Raw genomic sequence first — 22,963 nt, 5'->3', positions numbered from 1 at the left:
GCTGCACCTAACAATCGAGGAAACGCCCGCGCCTCACACGGCAGCCCCGCTGCCCGGCGGGCGGCGATGGGAGGAGCCGGGCCCGGCCCGGTCCCAGCCTGCTCCGCGGCCACGCATGCTTCCTGCCGGCTCCGGGCGCTCCCGCCGCGCTCCGGCCGCGTCGGGCCCGGGGCCGAGGGCGGATGGCGGCGGCCGCGCTCCAGGTGGGCTCCGGGCGGGCGGGGCGGGGCAGGGCGGGGCGGCGGCTCTGGGCCCCTCACCCGCCGGGGCCCGCGCCTCCCCGCGCTCTCCTGCTGATCTCGGCTTTCCAGGCTGATTTCTGATCGGTTTAATTCAGTTTGTTCTTCAGCGTCTTGGTAGGATCCTGCCGCTTCCTTCTGGGCTTTTGCCCTCTCCAACCCCAAAAATGCTTTATAATTATCTGGCCTAAAAATATTTGCTAGATCACCGCAATGATGCGTTGTAATTGTCTGGCTCAAAAACATTTGCATGATCACTCCAATAATGTGTTACAATTATCTAACTCAAAAATGCTGGCACTATCAGTTGTTCACAGGTAGGCTGGGATCTCATTTTCCGTGAAACTGTATGCTAAAGGTTTGAGCTGGTGTCTTAGTTCTGCTTCATGCAGTTTTAAACATATAAATTAACATCCAGTATCAAATAACAAGGGGTTTAGGAGATTATAGAATTGTAAGGGATTACAAGTCTTTTAACTTCTCGTCTAGAATGCATAATTCCGTTAGTTGGCAGGGTGTTGTTTGGTAGTAGGTTGGACTTGAGGATCTCAGATGACTTGCCCAACCTATTTGATTCTTTGATCCTGTAACTGCATGCATGCATTAAATTCCTCTATGTATTCACATAGCTGATAGCGTCATGCAAAACTGGGGCAGAAATTAAGCAGAGTAATATTTCTAAGTGGTAATTTTAGCCATTTGACTTTTATTCTGCTCATACACCATGGCCTATTAGCTGCTTTCCCAAAAGTATACATACAGTTTTGATCTAAATATCTTCTTCTGACAGTAATTTAAAGTGTTAACTGTGTGTTCATAAAAAATTACTCGGATAATTTCCTTAAATTAAGCATGTCTACAAAATTCCATTTTGAGGCTATGGACAGAGATTATGGTCAGTGTTTTATCTCATGTAAAAATGTAATGGGAAACCACAACTCAAAGCTGGATTACTCTATCAGCTATTGTGTTTTATGTAAAACCCACGTAGAACTTCCCTTCATGATGTTAACTGTACTGACCACACAGAGGTTTATAAGCATTTTTGTGTGAATTATTCCCCACTTTTCTGTTTTAGCAAGATTGTAAGCTACACAAATGCTTTCTGAGATTTATAGGTTGTGATATTTTGTAAAGAGCCTGAAAAGCATCATTTTTCAGGGAGAAAAAAAAAATTTTTAGTATTACCTGAAAATTTATACTTTCAGATTATTTTCGTTGGCCAGAGTTTTGCCTTTTCTGGTCTGATTTCCCTCATGATCTGCAGAATAATTTGGGGAAATTCTGTTGTACCTGGGAATGTGAGTTGATTTTTACACAGGCAACACTCATTTTTGTCTCAAAAGGAGGCTGAAACAGACGGTTTAAAAAGAGCAGTTGGACATAGCTCTTGACTAAGGTCAACCTGAAGAAAGTTTTGCATCCTGTTCTTCATTCTGGCTCAAGAAACACATGCTAATACTACCCATAGCAAAAGTGTAAGCCTAACAAAGAACTGACATCAACCTCTGTTGCTATATGAATTTCTAGATCTGTCTTTATCTATTCACTAGGGTCACTAAGTGATGGGGTGGAATTTAAAAAGAGATCCCTGAATGCGACTCAAAAATGTCTCATGAGGTGGGAATCTTCTAGGCACAAGAAGAAATCTATGAAAATGGATTACACTACCATTGAAATGCAGTTGTGTAGAAGACTGGAGCAGTTGTTTTTGGACTTTGTGTTTTATTATTTTTTAGGTACTATCATGTTCTGGTTTATTTCTGCTCTTCTTTTGGTTTATGGCCTTTTTTCTGCTTTCTTTTACAGAGCTTCAAAGCTTAGCTGAAGTTGCTTTTGTCTCAGTTATATTTGTTTACAAATTAATTAAATATATGTTTATTCTTTCTGGATTTTTTTTTACTGTTGTTCATATTTCATGTATGCTGTTTTGCCTAATATCAGTGGTTACCAGTGCCTGGTTTGTTTCTATTTAGGATGGAACAAGTGGTGTATGGTATTTCCTGCACTGGACTGGGCAGGCTGGATTCAGAAAGCACAGAGGCTCAGCCCTGAGGTATAGACCGTAGACATTTCCTACTGGAGTAAGGCACCTGTGATGGAAAAAAAACTGTTCTCCTAGTCACAGAGGAAGTTTGATTCTGATTACTGGTGTGCTTTCTAAAGGTATGTTGCTACACCACCCCTTCGCAGATTGGATCCTTACACAGCCTTTTTGGTAATTTTAAATGAAATCCAATGTGACATGATGGCCATGTAGAAGAAACATTTGTGAAGAGATTGCCATTTTTTTCCTTAGAAATTGAATTTATTCAGCAATGTCCTGTGTAGCATAAGGTCGCCCACCATAAAACAGCACTTCCATTGTTTCAGGAAATACTTTGTGTCTACACATTTATTCTCTTTTACTTTTTAAAACGTTTTCTAAATAAATTATTCAGTGGGCTTTTTCTTTTCTTACAGAGGCTGACAGTAGTTCTGTCTTGTGGATAATTCTACGACAGGCATGTAAATAATCTGGAGGAAACATTTATGTCTTGTGATATTTATAATATGTTTAAAATCATGAATTGTTGTGTGTCAGCTTAGAAAGTCTTAATACATTCAAAAATGCCCTTCAGAATAAGAACTTACCTAATAAAGAAGGATTGTCAAGATTTAATACATTGCACGAAAATGGCAAACTCATGGGAAGTATCCATTTTTAGGCAGGATATAGGCTTTAAAACTGTCGTCTGTCTGTATAACTTCCCAAAAAGACTAGCATAACAGCTGGGTCAGTTAGAACTTCTCTTGCAAAAAGAGGAGTTGTGAAGGTAACGTGGCAGACAATAGATAAATCCTAAAAGTAGCAGCCAACTTCTCTGCTAGAGCACATGCTGAGGAAAAGCTTAGTTAGTTTTGCTCTGTAAGGAGATGGTTTTGATTACTTTGCTTGACTAAATGTTTGTTGTCTTTGTGTTTATTATAAATAATGAAGATATTTTAGTGGATTTGGTTTCCTTAAGGTTTATTCTACATTCCAATCTCCAAACTAAACAAGGCATTTCTCAGGAAAGGGTAACAGGAGAATACTACATACGTTAGCAAAGAATGTAAGTTAAAGGAGTGGTTTGGATTATAGATTGAAAACTGAATTTTAACAGTTGTTTTATAGAGAAATCTGGGATTTTGAGCATCAGTCTCAAGAATCCTCCAAACTGAATCTTCTTTTGTTATTACAATGTTAAGTATTTCATTGGATTAAATAATGTATTCAAGATCAGAAGGAATCTTGAAACACATGCAGTGTATTATCATAGATAAATTTCAAATTATTTTGTAATATTTAAGATTTCAATAAGTGGTATTAGAGCTCTCCATGTTACTTGTGCTTGTTCTAATTAAAACAGGGCAGGTGTTTTAATTCAGAGTGTGGTGTTCAAGTCAATAACATAATTGAAATAAAAAATTCCCTGGGAATGTTAAATGCAAGCACTGTATTTGGAGTCTTAGTGCCCAGTTGTAGCTGTGGTAGCAAATGTTTTGTGCAAATGGATTTTCTTTGTTTGATAGTTTTGTTTCTGATCTCTGACATTTACAGAACAGCTGACGATACAAAGGACAATGCACAGTGTGTATCCTGATGATATTTTGTGTGCTGCAACATGGTTCTTGTCATGGCATCTGAGACTGAAAAGGCCCATGCTCTTCTCCAGACTTTCAGCACAGCATCAGTTATTTCCAGTCTAGGTTTGGGGATATTCTGCTTTGTAGCAGACAGACTCCTGCAGTTTTCCTTCATTCAGCAAAATGACTGGCTCCGAGCCTTATCTGATAATGCAGTGCATGGTATACTGGGGATGTGGTCCTGGGCAATAGTGATTGGACTCAGGAAAAAAAGTGACTTCACTGAGGTCACTCTGGCTGGTTTCCTTGCCTCTGTCATTGATGTGGACCACTTCTTTCTTGCTGGATCTCTGTCATTAAAGGTAAGTCAATAGATCAGTAACTTGTTAATTTATCACTGTTTATGTTGTTGTTCTTCTACAATGTCCTAGACAAAAAATCCATTGATAGTTTAATAAAATACATTTCGTAGATATACAGGAATTATGTTTTTATGCAGTTGTTACAATTTTAAAAGCCATAAAAATATTTTACATCTAGTGTTCAATTTCTGCTACTTAGACAGGAAACGAGAGTTTTGCACATGTACATGCTATTCGACATATATCATGTAGTTGCTTTGTTATCCAGCTTAAGGAGTTCAGTGCTGCCTTGCACACTTTTTTGGATGAGGTGGATTATTCCACTTCTCTTTACAGTAAGGGTTAGAAATATCTGAAATGTGAGGTAGGAATATCAGCAATGTAAATGATAGAGCTTCTGTTTAATTTGAGTCGTTATGAGTAATACATTGGTTTTAGCCAGCTCTAAATATTTCTTCTATGAACAAGCTATATGTGAGCTGTCACATTTAAAAAGGCAGTCTGAGTTGCATTTAAATACACTTCATTGAGGAAAAAAAAAAAAAAGCCCAAACCAAAAAATAGTAGGAAAGCAAGTATCAGCTTATTAATAAAATTAAAAGTGAATTGGCTCCTCTAAAGAAGTGAATGGATTATCATCTATTTGCTGAACTGCTTGTTAGGACAGAGTTTCTCAATAAGATTATTCTCTAATCTTATTGAGAATATGGCACTCTTTTCCAGTAGTTTTCTTCCTCTAGTTTGCCAGGAAGGGAAGGAAATCCTGGTTTTTATATTCATGTAAGTAAAGAAGAACTAAGGTTTATCAATTTTTAAAAATATTTAGGTGACAGCTAAGTGCAAGAGGCAAATACTGCTTTTAGCTGAGATGTAAAAATCAGACTTACAATGGAAAAATAGTTTTTGTTTATGTACAGTATCACTATTTATTGTAGAGAAAAGATGCCTCTTATTTATGCATTTGGTCAGTTTTCCCCTCTTGGCTTTACCAATGCTGAGGAGAAAGGGAAGAACAGGGTCCCTCAACATGCTGGCCACATTCCCAGTGCAGTTCAGGATACCACTGACCACCATTTTGCCGCATGGACAGCTGGGCTCCAGCATATCCTGGTTCCTGGCATCATTCTCCCCTAAGCAGCCCCTAGTTCTCCCCTTTTCTGTGCTTCTTGTATGTGGAAATGCTGTACAATTATAAGAGTATGTAAAGAAAAGGAAAGTTAGCTTGGTTGATTAATGGGTCATATAATATTACTACTGAATAACAATATAGCATAGGATTTATCTACTCCTAATCTCTAATTATTCTCATCTGTTTTTTTATCAGCAAATGCAAGTTAATGAATGGCTAGCTATTAGAAAGTATCAAAATTTTATCTCTGCTTTTTCATGCATTTGAGATTATTAGTATTTTTCTCAATTATGACCACTAGATGTCACACCTCACCAATGTCAGTTTGAGAAGTTGACTGTTGAATTGTGTTATGGAATTGGGAGGTGTCCGGCCACTTGGTAGTGAGGCAAGGTTAAATATTCTTACACCTTCCATGATGGGGAATGTTTATGTAGCCTAGCCTATCCCTACTATGTGAACCAAGTAAATTTTTGTGATTTTGTGACTTAATTTCTTCCTGTGTTGTTTTAGCTCCCAGGCAGATAGCAGTTCATTTTCTAAATGCTGATGACAGTTAGATGTAGTTCTCATGTTGGTTAACCTTTTTTTTTTTTTTTTTTTTTTAGCACAAGACAGCTGATTTCTGTGCTGTCCCCCAGAATGATTTTCAAATCAACAGCACAAAACATTCCATATATTAAGTGGGCTAATAAAGGAAATAATCTGGTGTAGGTCTCTTGACTCTTAGAGCAAAAGCATCATTAAAACTTGCAAAGCCAATATGCTTTGCAAAGGCTCTCTTCTCAACTAAATAACTTTAAAAAAAAATCTTAAGGAAATAAATTTATGTTTTCTAAATCTCATACTACTTTCCCTCTCTCCTATGTATTGCATTTTTGCCTAAATTACCTCTAAAGGGTCCAGTCCAAAACCATCAGTAGTATTTTAGGTGAGACTCCATTTGAGGTAAATACTATAGTTTAATTCCTTTCAATGGCACAAATATATAATGCTTCTGTCCTATTAAAAAAGAATCATAATCTGTTACAGGTTTTGCCTTGTTATAATTCCAGCCGAGTCCCTTTGGTTTGTGATGTAACATAATCCCCATAAACCTGTCTTCTTTGCGCTGTCTGGCCAGCTAGATCTGATTGCAATATGTAACTTTTCTTTTGTTGGCTTAATATGATGTGCCTGTCAGTTGCTTGGCATAATTTCAAGCTGTCACCTATATAATTTATTGCTTCATGGGATACTTTTTTACTACATATTTGGTAGTTACAGTCCCATTCTTGATCTTTAAATTGCATGGTTGAGAGTAACTGCTTTAAGACACTAAGATGTTTACTGCTTTTGCAACACATTACTAAATAACTAATAAATTAATAAGTCTAATTAACCAACCACACCACTCTTTGCTAATTTGTACCAGTAGTATATTTCACATTACTGTACACAATCATCTATAAAGCTCATCATTATCACTTTTAAATCTGATGACGAGTTATTTTTTCTGGAGTAATCTTTCTATGCAGCACAAGGCAGTGCTGCTTTCTACCTCCAATTGCTACCTTCACACTACTCTAGTCACCTACTTCTGTTCCTGCTGATGCCACTCAGCACTTGGATTGTTTGGCCATTGGTCTGTTTTTCATGGTCATCATTATTTTTCTGCAGTATTCAGGGTAAATAGTCACCTGCGGTATTTGTATATTTGCCCTGATAAATACTTGTGTACTGAGTACCATGTGATCTGACCTTTTGCCCACATTATTTTTGCAACAAGTATGAAGTCTACAATGACTCCACTACTTGGAATTTGTAGTTCTTTGTGCTCCACGTGTTTTTTACTGTGCACACAAGTACAGAAGAACCTGTCTCACTGATTACTCTAAAGGTGGTAGTTCCTGCAGCCTGTTGTCAGTCAGGAGTGCTGATATGACATGATGGGCTGCTCCCAGACTCCACCAGGATTGTAACCAAGACACTCACGTTGCAGAACAGACATGCAGAAGTTGCTGTCTTGGTGCTAAAGACTCACCAAGTTTTAGAAGCGTAGAACATGTAGTCAGTGGCAAATATACATAACACTGCTGGGAAATGTGCCACCCCTGACTGACCTGGGCTGTACGGGAGCATTTCTGGAACTAGAGAATAAGCTTTGCACAAGCACAATTGATGTAGCATTGGATATTTTACTGTATTGTTAATATTACTACTATATATTACATTGACTATGTTACTATGAACTAAAGACTTTGGGCTTGTGGAGCATCACAGAGTATCAGTGAGGGAGCATCTGTTGTTACATAACATCCATGGTGTCACCATGAGCATTAAAAGAGATAATTTGCGTGGGTTCCTCTGCATGCAATTATTGTCTCCTCTCTCCAGCTGCTCATTGTAGTGAAAGAGGCTGGAGGAGCAGCAACTGCAAGATGATCTTGCATCTGATTGCATATATAGGCAAATTGAAAAGGTCATTTGCAAATAAATTCTGTTTGCAACTTTTTCCAGTAAGTTTAACGTGGAAAAGGCTTGATTTTCTGGTATTTTGCAGTGGGTTTTTTTGGTTTTGTTTGTTGTTGTTGTTGTTTCTTGGGTTTTTGTGGTTTTTGGGGTTTTTTAAAGATCTGGTGCTTTCTAAAGGCAAACAAGTTTGCCTGTTAGGAGAAAGAGAGTATAGCAGCTTATATTAGCAAACAGAACTACCTGTCAGTCTTCAGGGCTTGTCAACTCAAGGATGTAAGTTCCTTTAGTCACAGAATGTAAAAGAGGAAACAGACTGTTCTCTCAGACCTTGAGCAACAGCATATCAGAAGCTTGATGACTGTACTCAGTGCCAGATTAGGACTTTCTTTTGCTGAAATTGAATACTCAGGTTTGCTATATTAACAACCCTGCCATCTGAAATTTATATGGAAAGAATTTAAGCATCACCTTGGCACCAATATTGATAAACTGAGTACATTAGTAACATTAAAATTTTCCTTACTCACTGTGTTGCTGTTGGCATCTAATCTTAATAGGCCAGAGGAAAAAAACCAACTTGGACTTCACTATTGGGTTTTGTTTTTTTTCAAAGTGAAGAAGTAGAGGCCAGTCAATAGATTATATGCCAAAACATACCACTATTCAGTTTTTTTCAGAATTAAGTTAGTATGTACTTTTGAGCCTCTTGTTGACAGTTAGAAAAATCAGATTCTTTGTAAGGCAGGTGATAAAGAGTTTCACCATCACAAGATTATTCTACCTTAATCCATGAACAATCTGCTTGTGTGAAATAGATCTGAAGTTGAAGAAAATACATCTTTTGCTCCAACTTAAAGGAAATGGGTCCACAACATTAGAGTTAAAAATTGTTGCACTTGTGAGCTTTTAAATCCCATTACCTGATCAGGAGTCACGGACAATCATGTGGTGGGAAGCTAATAGAACAAAGCTTTCTGCAAGCCTTTTAAGGTTGTGGTTTAAAGCATGAGCTGTTGTATTTCAAGGTAGTCCATAACTTCCCCTCTCTAATCAGTTAATAAACTGGCTAAGGCTACATCGAAGTTTCCTTGCAGAGACCATAATGTTCCGTGCAGTTATCTAAATTATGCATGAACGTGATAAACCTATTCCAGAGTCCCACTGTCCGGCCCTCTTGCTGTTGAATCCTGCAAAGAGTAAGACATCTGAAGAATGTACAGGTTAGAGATACTTTGTTTGCCTTCTGCAGTAGGTGCAGTGAGAGATGTGTCCAACCCAACAAAGATACACAGTCACATTACATCCCTGGGGCCTTGTTACAGGCTTTCTGAGTGTCCCCCAATAATGAATTGAGCCAATGAATATCACATCAGCACTTCTGTGGACCTTCTGGTAGCGTGCTGTTTCTCCTGTGCTTACAGATACAATAATCTACTTATTTGTCAAACAGAAGTCCAAAATACCATTACATGGGTATTTTTGAATGGGTTTGAATTTGTGCTGTTGCTAATGAGTATAAGCACAGAATACCTTCTCAGACATGTATATTAAATAGACATTATCACTTCTTAAAATGGCTAAATCTAATCTCACTAGCTAGACATTCACCTTACTAAAACCAAATATCAAGGTTTTAACTGAGTTACTGTTAAACAAATTGTTGATATAAAACCCCAGTCACAAATGTTTCAGATCTTGGTTTATGAACTTTGTTTTGCCTGTCTATGAAGAGTACTGTCTCAAGGTGATCAAAATACACGTAACTTTGCCAATATTTTTGTCGTATTGAAAATTACTTTTGTGTTTTAAACACTGTGCAACTAAGTTACAACTGTAGTCAAATACAAGATGTATTTTGGGAGTAAATGCCATTAAAGCACATGATTTATTTCAAGTAAAACGTACTAAATATTTCAAGTGTATTGCATGGTTGTTTTCCTTTAAAATTATCTTGAAATTAAATACATATAATCGGTGCAGCAGATTATACAAGTTCCTGTGTACCACCTGACTGTGTGACAAACAGGATTCCTCATCCCTCTCCCTCCCTGTTTTGCTGATGATAGTACTTAGTAAGATGCATGATTCATATCATACAATAGAGCCTGGGCAGCACACAACTCTTATGCATAAAATTGGCTTTTAATTAATTGCAGTGGAAAGGAACAATATGTTTTTCTTTCTGCTTCCACTTAGTCACCTGACAATGCATCTGTAAACACTCATGAAACTTTTCTTCTCTTGTCACTGTTGTAGCCATTGGCTGTAATATTTTTCTCTTCTTCAGGCTGCTCTGACTCTTCCACGGAGACCACTTCTTCATTGTTCTACTGTGATTCCTGTGGTGGCTCTGACATTAAAGTTTATCATGCAGCTTTTCAGGCTTAAGGACTCGTGGTGCTTTCTTCCATGGATGTTGTTCATATCCTGGACTTCTCATCATGTCCGTGACGGGGTTCGTCATGGCCTCTGGATCTGCCCATTTGGAAAAACTCCTCCCTTGCCATATTGGCTGTATGTGGCAATTACAGCATCTTTACCTCATCTATGTTCATTTATTATGTATTTAACGGGCACTAGAGAATTAATGTCCATAAAACATGGAATCCGTATTGATGTATAGGAATAATGGCTTTTTAAGGTTGTTTGTGCTAGCACATGGAATAACCTACCTGTCTGTCACTGAAGGGTTTCCTTGTGTTTCCTACACCTCCTGAATTAGGCATTTTAAGGTTGTGGAGCCAATTACAGCTCTTGTGTCAATTCCTTGTGGCCATAGAACCTATTTAATGAATGATAATCATTTTATATGTGTACATTTTCCTTGTACAGTGTGTGGTCTTCCATGATAGTTCATGCATAGCGAGCTGATTATAAAGTACTTAGATCTTCTCTGTAGTAATTACATTACATTTTACTGTTATGGTGCCATTCATTTGATCACCATTCACTTTGGATTTGTATCCTGCCTCTGGAGAATACATTTCATCCAGATAGTATTTGTATAGCACTTTAAAAATGTGAAGTTCTATATAAATGCTAGGTATTAATGAGGATTTAATAATGTATGGCAATTCTAAAAAAAATCCCTCAGCCTTTCAAATATATCAATATGTTATCAGTCCTGCTAGATTCTTGTATTCAAACATTTTAAAAGAAATACCACGTGTATTTCATACTGTCTATCCACACCTCTTTGAACCTGTAATCACAGAGTATTTTACTAAATTCTACATCTCCCTGTAGTTGCATGTTGCTAAATTTGCAGATAATTACTAGCTTCAAAATTAGAAAGCAGTAGACAGTTTGGTTATAGTATTATGGTGTGTTGGCCAAATTGTTTAATTTTTAAAAATACACTAATTATGAATACTGTTTAATTTGGAACCAAGGAATTTTAGTAAATATTTAAGAATTGTGTGAAGATTCAGGGAGACACGGAGAAAATAAAAATTGCTTGTAACACAGGTTTCCTTAAAGACATTACTACTCAGTAAAGCATTTTCTATTAAGTGCAGTATCATCCTCATAAGTGTAAAATAAAATGCATTATTATTATTACTGTTATAATACAGAAATATAAATTTCCTCATAAAGAAGATCCATAAGGAAAGTGTTATTATGCTGCAGTTTATGAGGTAGTAATTTGCACTATGGACTATTCAATTCTCATTTATAGACATCTCTCAGAAAGAGTCCCAAATTAAAAGTTGTCTGGTCTTGTCTAACTCGACAAGACTGTCTAGACTTGTGTAGTTTATGATGTACAGGCTGAGAATGTCTATAAATAATTTTTAAATTTTTTATTCACTGCCCATTAAAGAAATGGGGCCTTAACTACTCCAGCTTGTGATGAATAGCTGTCAAAGGGGATCATTTTTATGGAACTGCATGTATAAGGTAGCATGTATTTAACTTAGGTTACCAAGTGTTGTAAGGGTTTACATAATGTGAACATTTACATTATTAAATGTATATTAGAATAAAGTGTAAAAAAAAGTATTAAATGGCATGCCTGTCGTAATGAATACCAGAAACTTTCTGTGGCTGCAGAATACTTAAGGCTCTTTGCAGCACTCTATGCTAATCATGGAAAATGGTGCACCTCTTTAAGGCGTGTCTTTATGCCAAAAGAATAATCCCAGTCCTGTCTGTTCTTCATGTTAGAAATGTATGCCAGTGCAAACTTGCCTGATAGTACAGTGGGCCTGTCTAGCCTTTATTATAAAATTATTAGAAAGTTTCTTTGTTGGAAAGATTGGAAGAGCAAAACATTCCTTAGAGAGTTATTCTCATGCTGTGGATTTCTGTCCTTTATAGAGTTTTCGAGAAATAGCATAAGAAGTGTCTTGCTTTAGAGCCCTCAGATCAAAATTGTTTTTCATCCAAAGGCATGATGGTTTACTAGAGGAGCATTGCTCACTCATTTACTTCTATCCTGTATGTTAAACTGCAGGCTACAGAATGCCAATAATGAATAAATTTTGTGCAAGGGGTTAGCACTGAAGCCCATGTAGAAAATTTTCTGTATTCTTGTTTCATGGTATAATATTTGTATGATTTTGTGCTTTATCTAGATTATTGGCAAAGGGAAATGTATATAGGAACAAGGTGTAGAATTACACTTTCTCACTTTCAGACTGTAGCTGTAGCATTTCTGGAAACTGTATGTCTACCCACAGTCCTTAAGATCAGTACTCTACTGTTCTAGTTATGTTTAAGGACCAGTTAATGGGTACATCTTCAGTAGTTTAAAACTATGTATTTTAATTCTCATTATGTCTAGATCTAGACACAGCAATAGGTGAACCCCAGTCAGACACATATTACGGAAAGTAGCAAGTACTTTGTACCATGACTTCTTCCCCTGCAGATAGACATGGCAGTCTCACAACTCAACCTGACATTTAGGCAGTTTTAGCTGAGGCCACCGGCAACTTTTCAAGGTAAACTGACACGTGGCATGTACTGCTGTAATTTGTGGGTGCCAGGGTAGAGTACAAAGGGGAAGTTAGGTGTTTCAGCCTGTGTGTTGTGGGCAGAGTGGGAGCTACAGAGATTATAGAGAAGCCCCCCCTCGTTGAGTCACAAGGCACAGACAGTACCCTCTTGCTTTCTAAACTCCTCATAGAGGCCTCTGGGTGCAGCTGGATCCAGCCTTAGCCCAGACCCTGTCAGTGGTTTATGCTGATGGATTAATTGAACCTTTTCACAGCTTTGTCCCACAAGATTAAGGATGACAAACCAGAAGTACTTACATAAAAATAAATCAGAGTTATTATTAGAGTTATAACTTACTATGATAATGATGAGACTAAAAGATCTTAATAAGAATTATTTACTGCACAGTGTAGGTAGCTATAACTACTAGTCTAGTTCAGTCCACTATTTTTGAAGCAATATTGAAGCAATTATATCCAAGGGAGCAAAAGAAATTACAAAGTAGAGATTGATTTTACTCACCCATACCAATGACTGTAGGCAAATCTCTTTCTCTCAGCTTTGAGGTGTAACCTTGAAGCAAATCCCAATTCAAGGAAGGAATCTCCAGAAAGATTGTTGGAAGACCCTCCCCTCTAATTAATACATGTGAAAATTTCCAGGCCAGCTGTGTCAGTTCAGCATCTTCAGATAAGTTAGCAGTACTAATAGTACCACTTGTTTGTTGCTTTATCCAGTACTTTACCAGGTCTGCCACAGCTTCACCTTTCTGTCAAGAGTGTTTAGCTCTGGGATTGATATGTCAGGCTGGTTTCAGCATTATTGAGCACCAAAAGCACCAGGACAACCCCCTCCTCAAATCACAACTGATAACTTCGCAAACAGGGCATTATTCCTGCTGTTTTACTGCCATCCAGGCAGAGCATCCTGCTACACCTCCTCACCCAGCATGTGCCTGCTACAGGTAAATTGCCCAACTATTCTTTACCAGTATTTCATGTGCATTTCAAATTCACTGATGTTTCCAGCTATGCATCAACACCATGTCTAGCAAAACCATAACAAAAATAAACCAAGATACTAAAAGTATAATGACTTTGTGCTTTACTGCATGCATTACTATAACGGGTAAATGTAAAATACAAAAAGCAGGTGAAGTGCGCACAACATGGCTTGCAAAGTCAAGCTAATGATGTTGTGCACAATGTAGGATACATAGATAGGTATGATACATATCACTAAAATATTAGGCTTTTCAGCAATTCTTTTAATATACCAATCTAAAAATTTTCCATGTATTTTCAAGTTGAACTTAAAAAATTGAACAAAGTGTTGGGTTTTTGTGACTTACTTTGTTAGAACTGTGCTGCTTTTTTTTTCTTGCTTTGATGGATTTCTGCTGTAAAAAATAGGTAGTAATAGCCCAAGTTAAAGAAAGATGTTAGACTGTTTCTTCTCCCCAGTTGTGGAGAAATAAGATAAAATTCCTCCTAATTGCCTTGTGGCCTTAACAGATGTGTGAACATTTCCTATAGCTTTGTATTCTACTTGAAAATCAAATCTGTATTTTCACCTGATTGTTGGTATCACTTTTTACTACAGTGCAGTATATATTATATCATGTGCCCTTAATTAGATATTGGTAAGTGAATTACTCATAATTGATCCCATGTCCCAAGGAAAATGATGCTAAGTATATTGACTTTCTCTGCTAATGGAAATAAAGTTCCACAAAGAGAGAGAAGGGGTTAAAATTCAGTCTGAAGGACATGTTAGTACACAGTTAATTTTGGACACATGCGTTTTTATTCCATTACTGTTAGGATGAAGCTAAGTGATGAAATGCATCAGAAGAGTACATGTCTGTTTGTGTAATTGAGCCACTCTATATTCTGTCAATTATACAAATTTATTCAGGACAGAAGAAATCTTGTATTCTCAATGTTACATGTTGTGAGCTTTGATCAGTTGTTACTTTTGAGCCCACAAACTAAGTTTTGTTTCCCTGCTACAGGCAGACCTTGCATTGAAGCAAAAGAAGAGCTGTCAAATGGAAGTACCCTTTGTGTTCATCACAAAAACAAAGTAACGCTCTTCCTCAAAATTATAAGCAGGTGCCTTCAGTTCGTTCTTAAAATTTCCCAAATTTTACACTCTCTGCATTGAATTTTTGAATTTATGTTTTCAAATTGTATATTTGAATGCTGTATTGTAGAATTGTTTCCTCTTATTTAAACCCTCTATTAAAGTTAAACAGTACTTGTGGTTTTGTATGTGCATATATATGCTTATGTATATGTAAATATATATATCATACACTGATACATATATATCTTTCCTTCTGTGTTCATATAATATTTTTCCATTTGTTTAGCCAATTTTGTATTGGCTTTTCCTGGAATGAGGAGAAGTGTTTGTCTCAGTGCCTGGGGAAAACAAGGCATACTACAACTTAGCAGAAACATTTTAGTGCAAGGAAATCTTCAGAATATTGAAAACAAGAAAAGAGATTATACTGTCTTTTTGATGGAAGTATTCAGTAGGTTTCTAGGCACTTCTTGAAAACATTTGTTTAACCAAAACTAATAGACTGAAAACATTTGTCTTAGTAAATATGAGTGAACAATCTGCATGAAATTGGATTTTTATAATGAAACTGTTGCAGGGATAATTGGCTGAGTTGCTGTTGCTATATCCACCACAGATATAACTCCTTTGGCCTAGGAATGTTAGTAATATCCCTGGAGCTTTCCTCATGTTGCCAAGGGAATTTAGTCTTACTTTTATCTCGTTTTTCCATTTAAAAATTAAATTGAGCAAGGGTTTCTTACCTGATGTGGGGTAATTTCCTTAAACAGCTGTCCAGTCATTCACATCAGTTTTTACAAATGAGCCAAAGAAGCTCAGTACAGTAACTGTGCAAAATAAATTAAATCAAAGGTAGTGGTCATAATATGGACATAAGGAATTTAGAAGGTAGAATGCTTCTAGTTTCACATTTCCATTCAAATTGCTGTTAATCAAAACCACCTCCTTTTTATGTATTACTGCTAGCAATTTAGAAGTAGGGTTTGAGATGACTGCTCTAAAAATTTGAGGTTTTTCTGGGCCAAGTGAATACCATAAGATTCGAGTAGTAAGGCTTAATGAATGTATTTCCAACAAAATCATCTGTGTTATCTTGTTCATGTAGCTGTATACAATATGTAGATACAAATACTCAGTTATTTCCTGGTCTTTTTGTGGAAACATGGTTGTGGTTTGGGGAGAAAATGCTCTAGCTAGCATGACTTTTTTTGTTTCATTAGTCCTTGTGGAGATAGATCTTCCCTTCTATTTCATATTTTGTTAAGGTGAAAGTTTGAGCGCTTTGTCACTGTCTTTTGTGTGAGTGTTCTGTATGCCTTGCACAACATGAATAAGCAAAGCAGAGACACTCGGAACTTTAAAAATATGTGCACGTGATTTATTTGTATTTTTTCCCCATGGTGAAAAATAGTTCCACATGCTTTACCATCATGCATCTTGCATTTAAATATCTATATAAATGTTGATCAAATGGTATTTCTAGTAATTTTATATGGCTGCAGAGACACTGTTAGTGTTTCATGTGCTCTCCTGGTGCTTGACTTAACTCAGGTTGGATTATAAGCATGATCCTACTGCCTCAAGTGTACCAGATTGCTCAGCTGGGTGTAGCAAATGTAAGTGGTAGACATCTGTCTGGTAGTAAACAATCACAGGGACCCTTTCTATTCAGTGTGTGACTGCTCAGTCTATTCAGTGGTGCTTAAAATATGATTTATATCTTCCTAAGAGAGATGTATGCTTCTGGTGTACTGAATTGCCTTCCAGTCATCACAGATTGTTCTAACTAGATGGTACATTTATCATTGGGATTGTAGATTGGGTTTGTCTTCCTGTCCTTCATGTGATTTCCCCTTGCTGGAGAAGGAAACTGTTTATTCAAGAACTATATCCAGGGGTTCTTTGATGTGTAACATAATAATGTAAACATTAAAAAGTGAAACAACTAGAGGCAGTTCTCAAGAAGCGTTGATGCTATAGTTAACTTCTGAACTGGCATATTTCAGTAAAGGGATGACCAGCTTTTTAAAATTAATTTTGACTTTTAAAATGCAGATGAGACATTTATTGTAAAGTTAGATAATTTTGTGAACATCTGTTCAAATACAGGAGCATCTCTTTGAAAGATTTCACAATTTCAGTGAGAATATTTATCATGGCTGAAGTTTCCAGTGCTAAATCTTTGCTTCAGTTTACTATTTGTTCTAGATTCAGTGTATGGAGACTTAGACTAGGAACTGTTAAAAGTTTAATCTGTTAAAAGTTTGCACCTTTTTCTCCCTTCAACTTGACACAGAAGAGGCTCTGTTTAAGTTTACTAAAGTAGAGCTAGTATTAGGTGGTCTAGCTTGCAGTATCTGTGTTAATATAGAAAAGCTGACCACCTGATACTGTCATGATATCCATTTATTGCAGTTAGAAACTCCTGCTACTGCTCTGCAGCACTGCCAGGGAGGTGTGGGCTGTATTTGCTGCTGCCATCTGCAGACTCAGTGCAAAGAATGAGTGCTGCAATGTTAGTTAAGGGAAACAATGGCTTGAGTATATGCTTTATGGGGCTTCATGCTTCAGTGGTTTCTGTGAGTGCTAAAACCTGCTTCTATTACAAAGAAAATAATGAATTTTAAAAAAAGAGGGTTTTTTTCCCAATGAATTTCAGCCACTGAAAGTCTTGTTGGATGATCAAATTTCTTGAAAATTCATTTCAGATAAGAAAACCAGTTTGGCAAGGACTTGATTTACAAGTATATGCCTGCTGTCTTTTTCAAAGTGAGTAATGTTGGCACATTTCTGTATTTCTCTGTTGCCTGGATTAGCTTTGCAGAAAAGGAGGTTTTCTTAGTCATCAAGTGTGAGCATTTCCCCTCTTTAGTGAGCAGATAGAAAGCTTTGAAAGTGTTGAGGACAACACTTTTTGCCTTTGGCACATATTCACAAGCATTCACCTGTCATGGTTATGAAAGGTATTCAACAAAAGATGGAAAATGCCTTGGACTAGGCATGCACTGAATACTTAATGAGAATGTGTCCAAACTGCTCACATAGCACACTGTAGGTGGATCTCCTCTGCAAGAAAGTTAACTGATAGTGTGAAAGAGTCTATTGGGAAACAAAGCACTGAAGAGAGAACTGCTTTGCTCTGGCTTTTTTCTTCACCCAGTTGTTCTACCTCCCTGCCTTGCAAGAGGACTACCCTTTGAGTGGGCTTGTTCTCATTGCTACACAGGGCGCACAAATACCAACCTTATTTAAAAGGGGAAAGATTTCAAATGCACAGGGGATGGTGAGTTGCCTGGTGGTAGCAGAATGTTCTGTTCTTCAGTTAGTGGTAGGTGATACCAAGAGGGGGTGGGGGAAGCACCTCTCAAAACCATTAGTACTGATTGAAGGTAGAGAAAAAATTATTTCCCTGGCTCTGGTGATATTTCAGGGAACTTGGTAGGAGTTACTTTACTGCTGGGGATAGAAGCTTTACGTTTCAGCTGAGATTCCATACTGACATAATTACATCTACAGCGGTAATAAACACTGATGGTCTCAGTGTAATGGGGACAGCTTCTACTAAAATTTTCCAAGTTTGTGCTATATCTAGACTTGTAAAAAAAAAAAAAAAAAAGGCAACAGAATGCTTTGCTTTGGAGATGTTGTTTGAAAACATTCACATCCTGCCATGTTTACAAAGCGTGTTTGCTGTTTCTGCTTTCTATCCCAAAGTTAACCATACTTGCCAGCCTTAAGCTGCTCCACACAGACGGCAAGAACATGTAGAGTTAAATATAGAAGAAAATTTCGTTACCAGTGTTCTGAAGGCTTTTTGCTAGGGTTTCAAAGTCAAGACAACAGAGCAGAGGTGCTATGGGGCATACAGAAAATACATTTCAATGTTTTATTCCTTCATACTTTATCAAAATAAAACTTCACTGCCACATGTCTCCAGTCCATGACTAGTCCTTTCTGTGCTCTATCTCATGAGTCTCCTAGTGGTAACATTTCACATTTGTCTCCAATGTGTTTTATAAGAATTACCCAATCTCACTAGGTCCCTAATTAGTTTAGAGGTGGAAAAAAATGTCTAATATGAACAAATGGGGTAGCTGAGCCAATAAGTGTGTTCAAAGATAAATTCTTTGAAGCTGAAGAAGGAGAGCTGAATGGAGACTGTTATGATGAAATGTAGTTCTTCAAGAAAAAGACTAATCTGTAGAGGAGCTTGTTTCAAATTCTGTAAGGACAAGTTTGGAGTTTCATGGTTAAATGGTATGTACCAGTCACTTCCTGCTAGCTGACCTAAAGTGATGAAATAGTTTGGGTTTTAAAACTGCAAAAACAGAGCAGGTTTTGCAAACAACTTTGCAGTGCCAAGAAATGGGATCTGGAATAGTGATGAGGAACTAAGATACCAAATTCACTTGCCAAAGTAAATCAACTCCATGCCCCAAGTTACTCGATAAATATAATATGCAGGACTTTTTCCATCCAAGTATTTGATGGACTGGAAACCACTGGATAATTGGAAAAAACAGGCATTGAAAGAGATTACAGGAAGACAATGTGTTTCCTCCTTCTGGAGGGCACAGAACCACCCCATGGCAGGACAGTCAGCATTTACTTGAAAGTTTTGTCTCTTATTCCTGTTTGATTTGCAACCCAAAGACTTTCAAAAGAGGCCAGACTCTGAAGAAGTGGACAGTTCAGGCTGGTCCAACCTTAACTAGAAACATATAGTCAGTGGTATTGAAGTGTAAATGAAATTAAACAAAAAATTTACTTGCCCAACTTTAAGTGGTTAACATAACCTAAAAGGCATTTAAAGTGTAGATTTATTCCTGTGTATCTTTACAAATCAAATTAATTCTGTTACATCTGTGCAACGTCTATCTGCTGTCTGTGAGATGAGTTTGGTTTGCTGTGTTAGTTTCATGATGTAACTTTTACTGTAAGTGAGGAACATTTGGCGACCACATTTCTTTAAGTGGAATTCAGAAGAAAAGCAGGCCAAATCCTGCAACCAAAGCCCTTCCGGTATTAATGAGCAAGAACTGTAGAACATGTTATTACCTATTATTAATAATGTCCTTGTTAATAATTTATTTGTCTGGATTAGTGCAGGAAGGTTTCAGTCTCTCATTGTGTTAGACGCTGTTTAGCAGTAGGACAATCTGTGCTCAAATAGTCTTACAATGTACATAGATTGGTTTATATCATGTAGGTAACATTTAACTGTAAAAATATGAAAATAGAGGAAGTGATTGTAATCTTGTTTAAGTTCAAGTAACAGGCATTAAAAATGTAAACTAAAATTCATGAATGCAAGTGAGTAGTTCATTTCTCAAATTGTTGGCATTTCCCATATCCCAGGGACTTAGGAAATTCATGCCTCTGGTGTTCCAAAAGGAGAGTGGCTAGGAATACGCCCACATTTTTTGTGCTTTTTCTTTAAATTCATGTTTAAAAAAAATTCTTAAATATGCTATCCTGAGACAATGAGCTCATGGAGAATGATGGGGAGGATCTATAACCAAATAATTCATCACTTTACTGTTCAAAAATGTACTCTCTGTGTGTCCTGTTGCTGGTAGAGTCTTTTGAAAGTATGAGAAATCTAATTTTTTAAAATGGGGCAGTAAAAATTAACCCAACTGCAGTCCTGTCTACTGTGTTTTGTCATAACCCATGAGGAAATTGTACACTGAAGTTATTTTGTTCCATCCTGTGGGGAAAAAAATTAACAAAAAAAAAAAAATAAAATTAAGTGGCATGGGGAAGAAGCTGGTTTGGATTACTGCTCCTTCCATGGTGAGTTTCCCCACTTGTGCCAAGCTACCTGACATCCCCAGAGACAGAATGTGCATTGCGAGGACACTTATTTGAAGACGCCAAGTGAAAACACTCTTTTACAGTGGGCCACAAGCCTGTTCAGGAAGGAAAGATCCTTCATTAGTGCCACCCTCACATTTCTTAGTCTCTGGGCTGTAGAAAGCATGAAGAAGTCTTGGCCTCCACTGGTCTAAAAGAAACTGTGAACTCAGCTCTAAACAAAGAATCGAGTATGCTGTGCGAGACTGACAAGTGCAGCATAGCCTCAGAGGCCTCAGGGATGTGAGGGGACCACTGCCTGTTACCTGGCAGCCCTGAGGTCATGTGAAGCTGTATAAAAGCCTCAGTGCTAGCTAAATAACAAACATGTAACATAAGGACATGATGGTTTATAAAACAAAATTTAATCTCCTGGTATAAACAAGGGCTGCAAGAGATCATAGTTCAGGGTTGGTAGTGACTTCACAAACTATGGTCAGTGTGAGTGAATTTGGGTCAGAAAAGAGTTAGAATGACATTTGTTCACTGTAAAAGTGGTGCAAGGCTGCTGTCCCCCAAGCATTGCTGCAATGTACTACACGTGCTCCGCACACACTCGTGTTGGTATAACCTTGTCTGCGGCTCTGTTTGCACTCGTTCTGCGTAAGCCTCTCTGACCATAAACATCTGTTCACACAAACTGTAACACCAGAACATTTCTGTGTGTATTTATGTTGGTAGAAAACAGCACCAACCTTTTTAAAAAACTTGATTTAATGCATTTCCATTGAACATCTGTCACTTTTTGTTATCCTATGCATACAATGTTGGGTTTTAAAAGATAGGGCGATCAGAACAGATGCTTAGGATACATCTTGTCCAGAAAGAGAACTTCAAGTTTTTTAGGACACAGGAGAAGCAGGTTAGAAGAACATACTGCTTCTAACGGAAGCGGATCATACTGCTGATCAGCGGAACATACTGCTGATCCAGACCACTAACCTGTGTGGTCAGATACTGCCTCTGTAGGCCATGAGCTTTCACATGTTTGTAAGTAGATCTTCTGTCCATCCCCCATTTTTGCCTTTTGGAATCAAAATCACTGACTCAGTATCTCATTCAAAAAGTCAGTTAAGGTCTAGGACAAAAAAAAACCTTCCAAAACTTAGGGGTACCTGGCCTTTGGCACTCAGCGTTGTCATGACAGAAGGCAAAGTCTCCTGGGAGGTAGAGTTGGAAAGAGGTTGTGTGGACACTCATGTAAATGTCATTTTTTAAAGTTTGGTTTCAAGAACAACTCAGCTATATATTCAAGAAGATACACTTATTTTTAAAATAATAAGGAAGCATGCAGAATTACTGGTCTTTGTTTTGTTCAAAAACAATTCCCACTGTACTTATTTCCTGCTTGTGCATCTCAGCATCAGGTTTTCTCCTGAGCTAATCAGCCATGGAAAACATCTGACATTCTTTCTCTTCAGCACTCACCTTGTAATCCTCTAAATTATTATTATTATGTTTTTTAAACATAGATGGAGAAGGGGAAGGTCTCCAGTTTGTCCTTCTGCTCATTGCTTCAATAGATTAGGTACTTCTTATGTTGCATAATAAGGTGTCAGCCTTAAATGTCGTACTGGATGTATGGAAAGGGTTATAATTTGGGTATCTCCAATCATGGGAATATGCTATTAGAAGCCAATATTTTCAGTTTACCAGCAATAATGTACTCTTTGGCAGTCTTGATGTAAGTTTCTGAGGTGAATCATGGGGCTCTGCTCCAGGCTGACTTTCCAGTCAACATCTGCAACATGATGCTAATACAGCATTCTATCAAATGATACTCTTTGCTTCTTCAGTAGTTGTTTTCTGGATGTCTGCCTCTCTAGTCTGCAATATTTTCATATCCATCTTCTCAATCTGTTTCATTCTTTCAGAGAGGAACAGAATCATAGAACTTGTATCAGCCTCAGTTTTCTCATAGTTCTCACTTGAGAGAGATTTTCACTTTTCTTTTGAAGGCCAGTCATCTTCTCTTTTCTGTTAGCATCTGTGCCGTAGTATTCTCTCCTCCTCCTATGGTTTGGCCTCCAAAACACTCCCCTATGAGGAACAATCCCTTTTACTGTGTGCTGTGTGGTAGGGGCTTCCTCTGGCTGTTTCCATTGATGATGATAATTGCCACCACAGGAAGAGCTGAAGTCCATGCAGCACCTTCAGGTAAAATGCCTGGGGGGTGTATATGTGTCTGTCTTTCTGTCTGTACATGACTTTGTGTGTTAGCTGCTCCAAATGGAATTCAAAATACCCATAATAAAGAGCTTACTGAAATGGACAATGGGAAATAG

The 22,963-nt window shown here is 37.6% G+C and overlaps 1 protein-coding gene across 1 annotated transcript; it reads left to right on the top strand.

Annotated features, from left to right (window-relative positions):
* The first annotated feature begins 53 nt into the window (after positions 1–53).
* Positions 54–20,130, top strand: TMEM267 (transmembrane protein 267). Its single transcript, XM_030257331.4, has 4 exons — positions 54–203; positions 2,216–2,405; positions 3,823–4,210; positions 10,081–20,130. Exons 3-4 carry the CDS (start codon positions 3,887–3,889, stop codon positions 10,414–10,416), a joined length of 660 nt encoding a protein of 219 aa, XP_030113191.1. The 5' UTR covers positions 54–203; positions 2,216–2,405; positions 3,823–3,886; the 3' UTR covers positions 10,417–20,130.
* The last annotated feature ends 2,833 nt before the right edge of the window (positions 20,131–22,963 follow it).

This window comes from Taeniopygia guttata, chromosome Z, assembly GCF_048771995.1.
Source record: "Taeniopygia guttata chromosome Z, bTaeGut7.mat, whole genome shotgun sequence".
In the NCBI taxonomy this organism is placed as follows: Eukaryota; Metazoa; Chordata; class Aves; order Passeriformes; family Estrildidae; genus Taeniopygia; species Taeniopygia guttata.
This window is presented reverse-complemented; position numbering and strand designations above follow the sequence as displayed.

Coding starts and splice junctions, on each gene's coding strand:
- TMEM267 (XM_030257331.4), top strand. CDS start 3,887: ATGGTTCTTGTCATGGCATCTGAGACTGAAAAGGCCCATGCTCTTCTC. Junction 4,211..10,080: donor CTGGATCTCTGTCATTAAAG/GTAAGTCAATAG, acceptor TCTCTTCTTCAG/GCTGCTCTGACTCTTCCACG.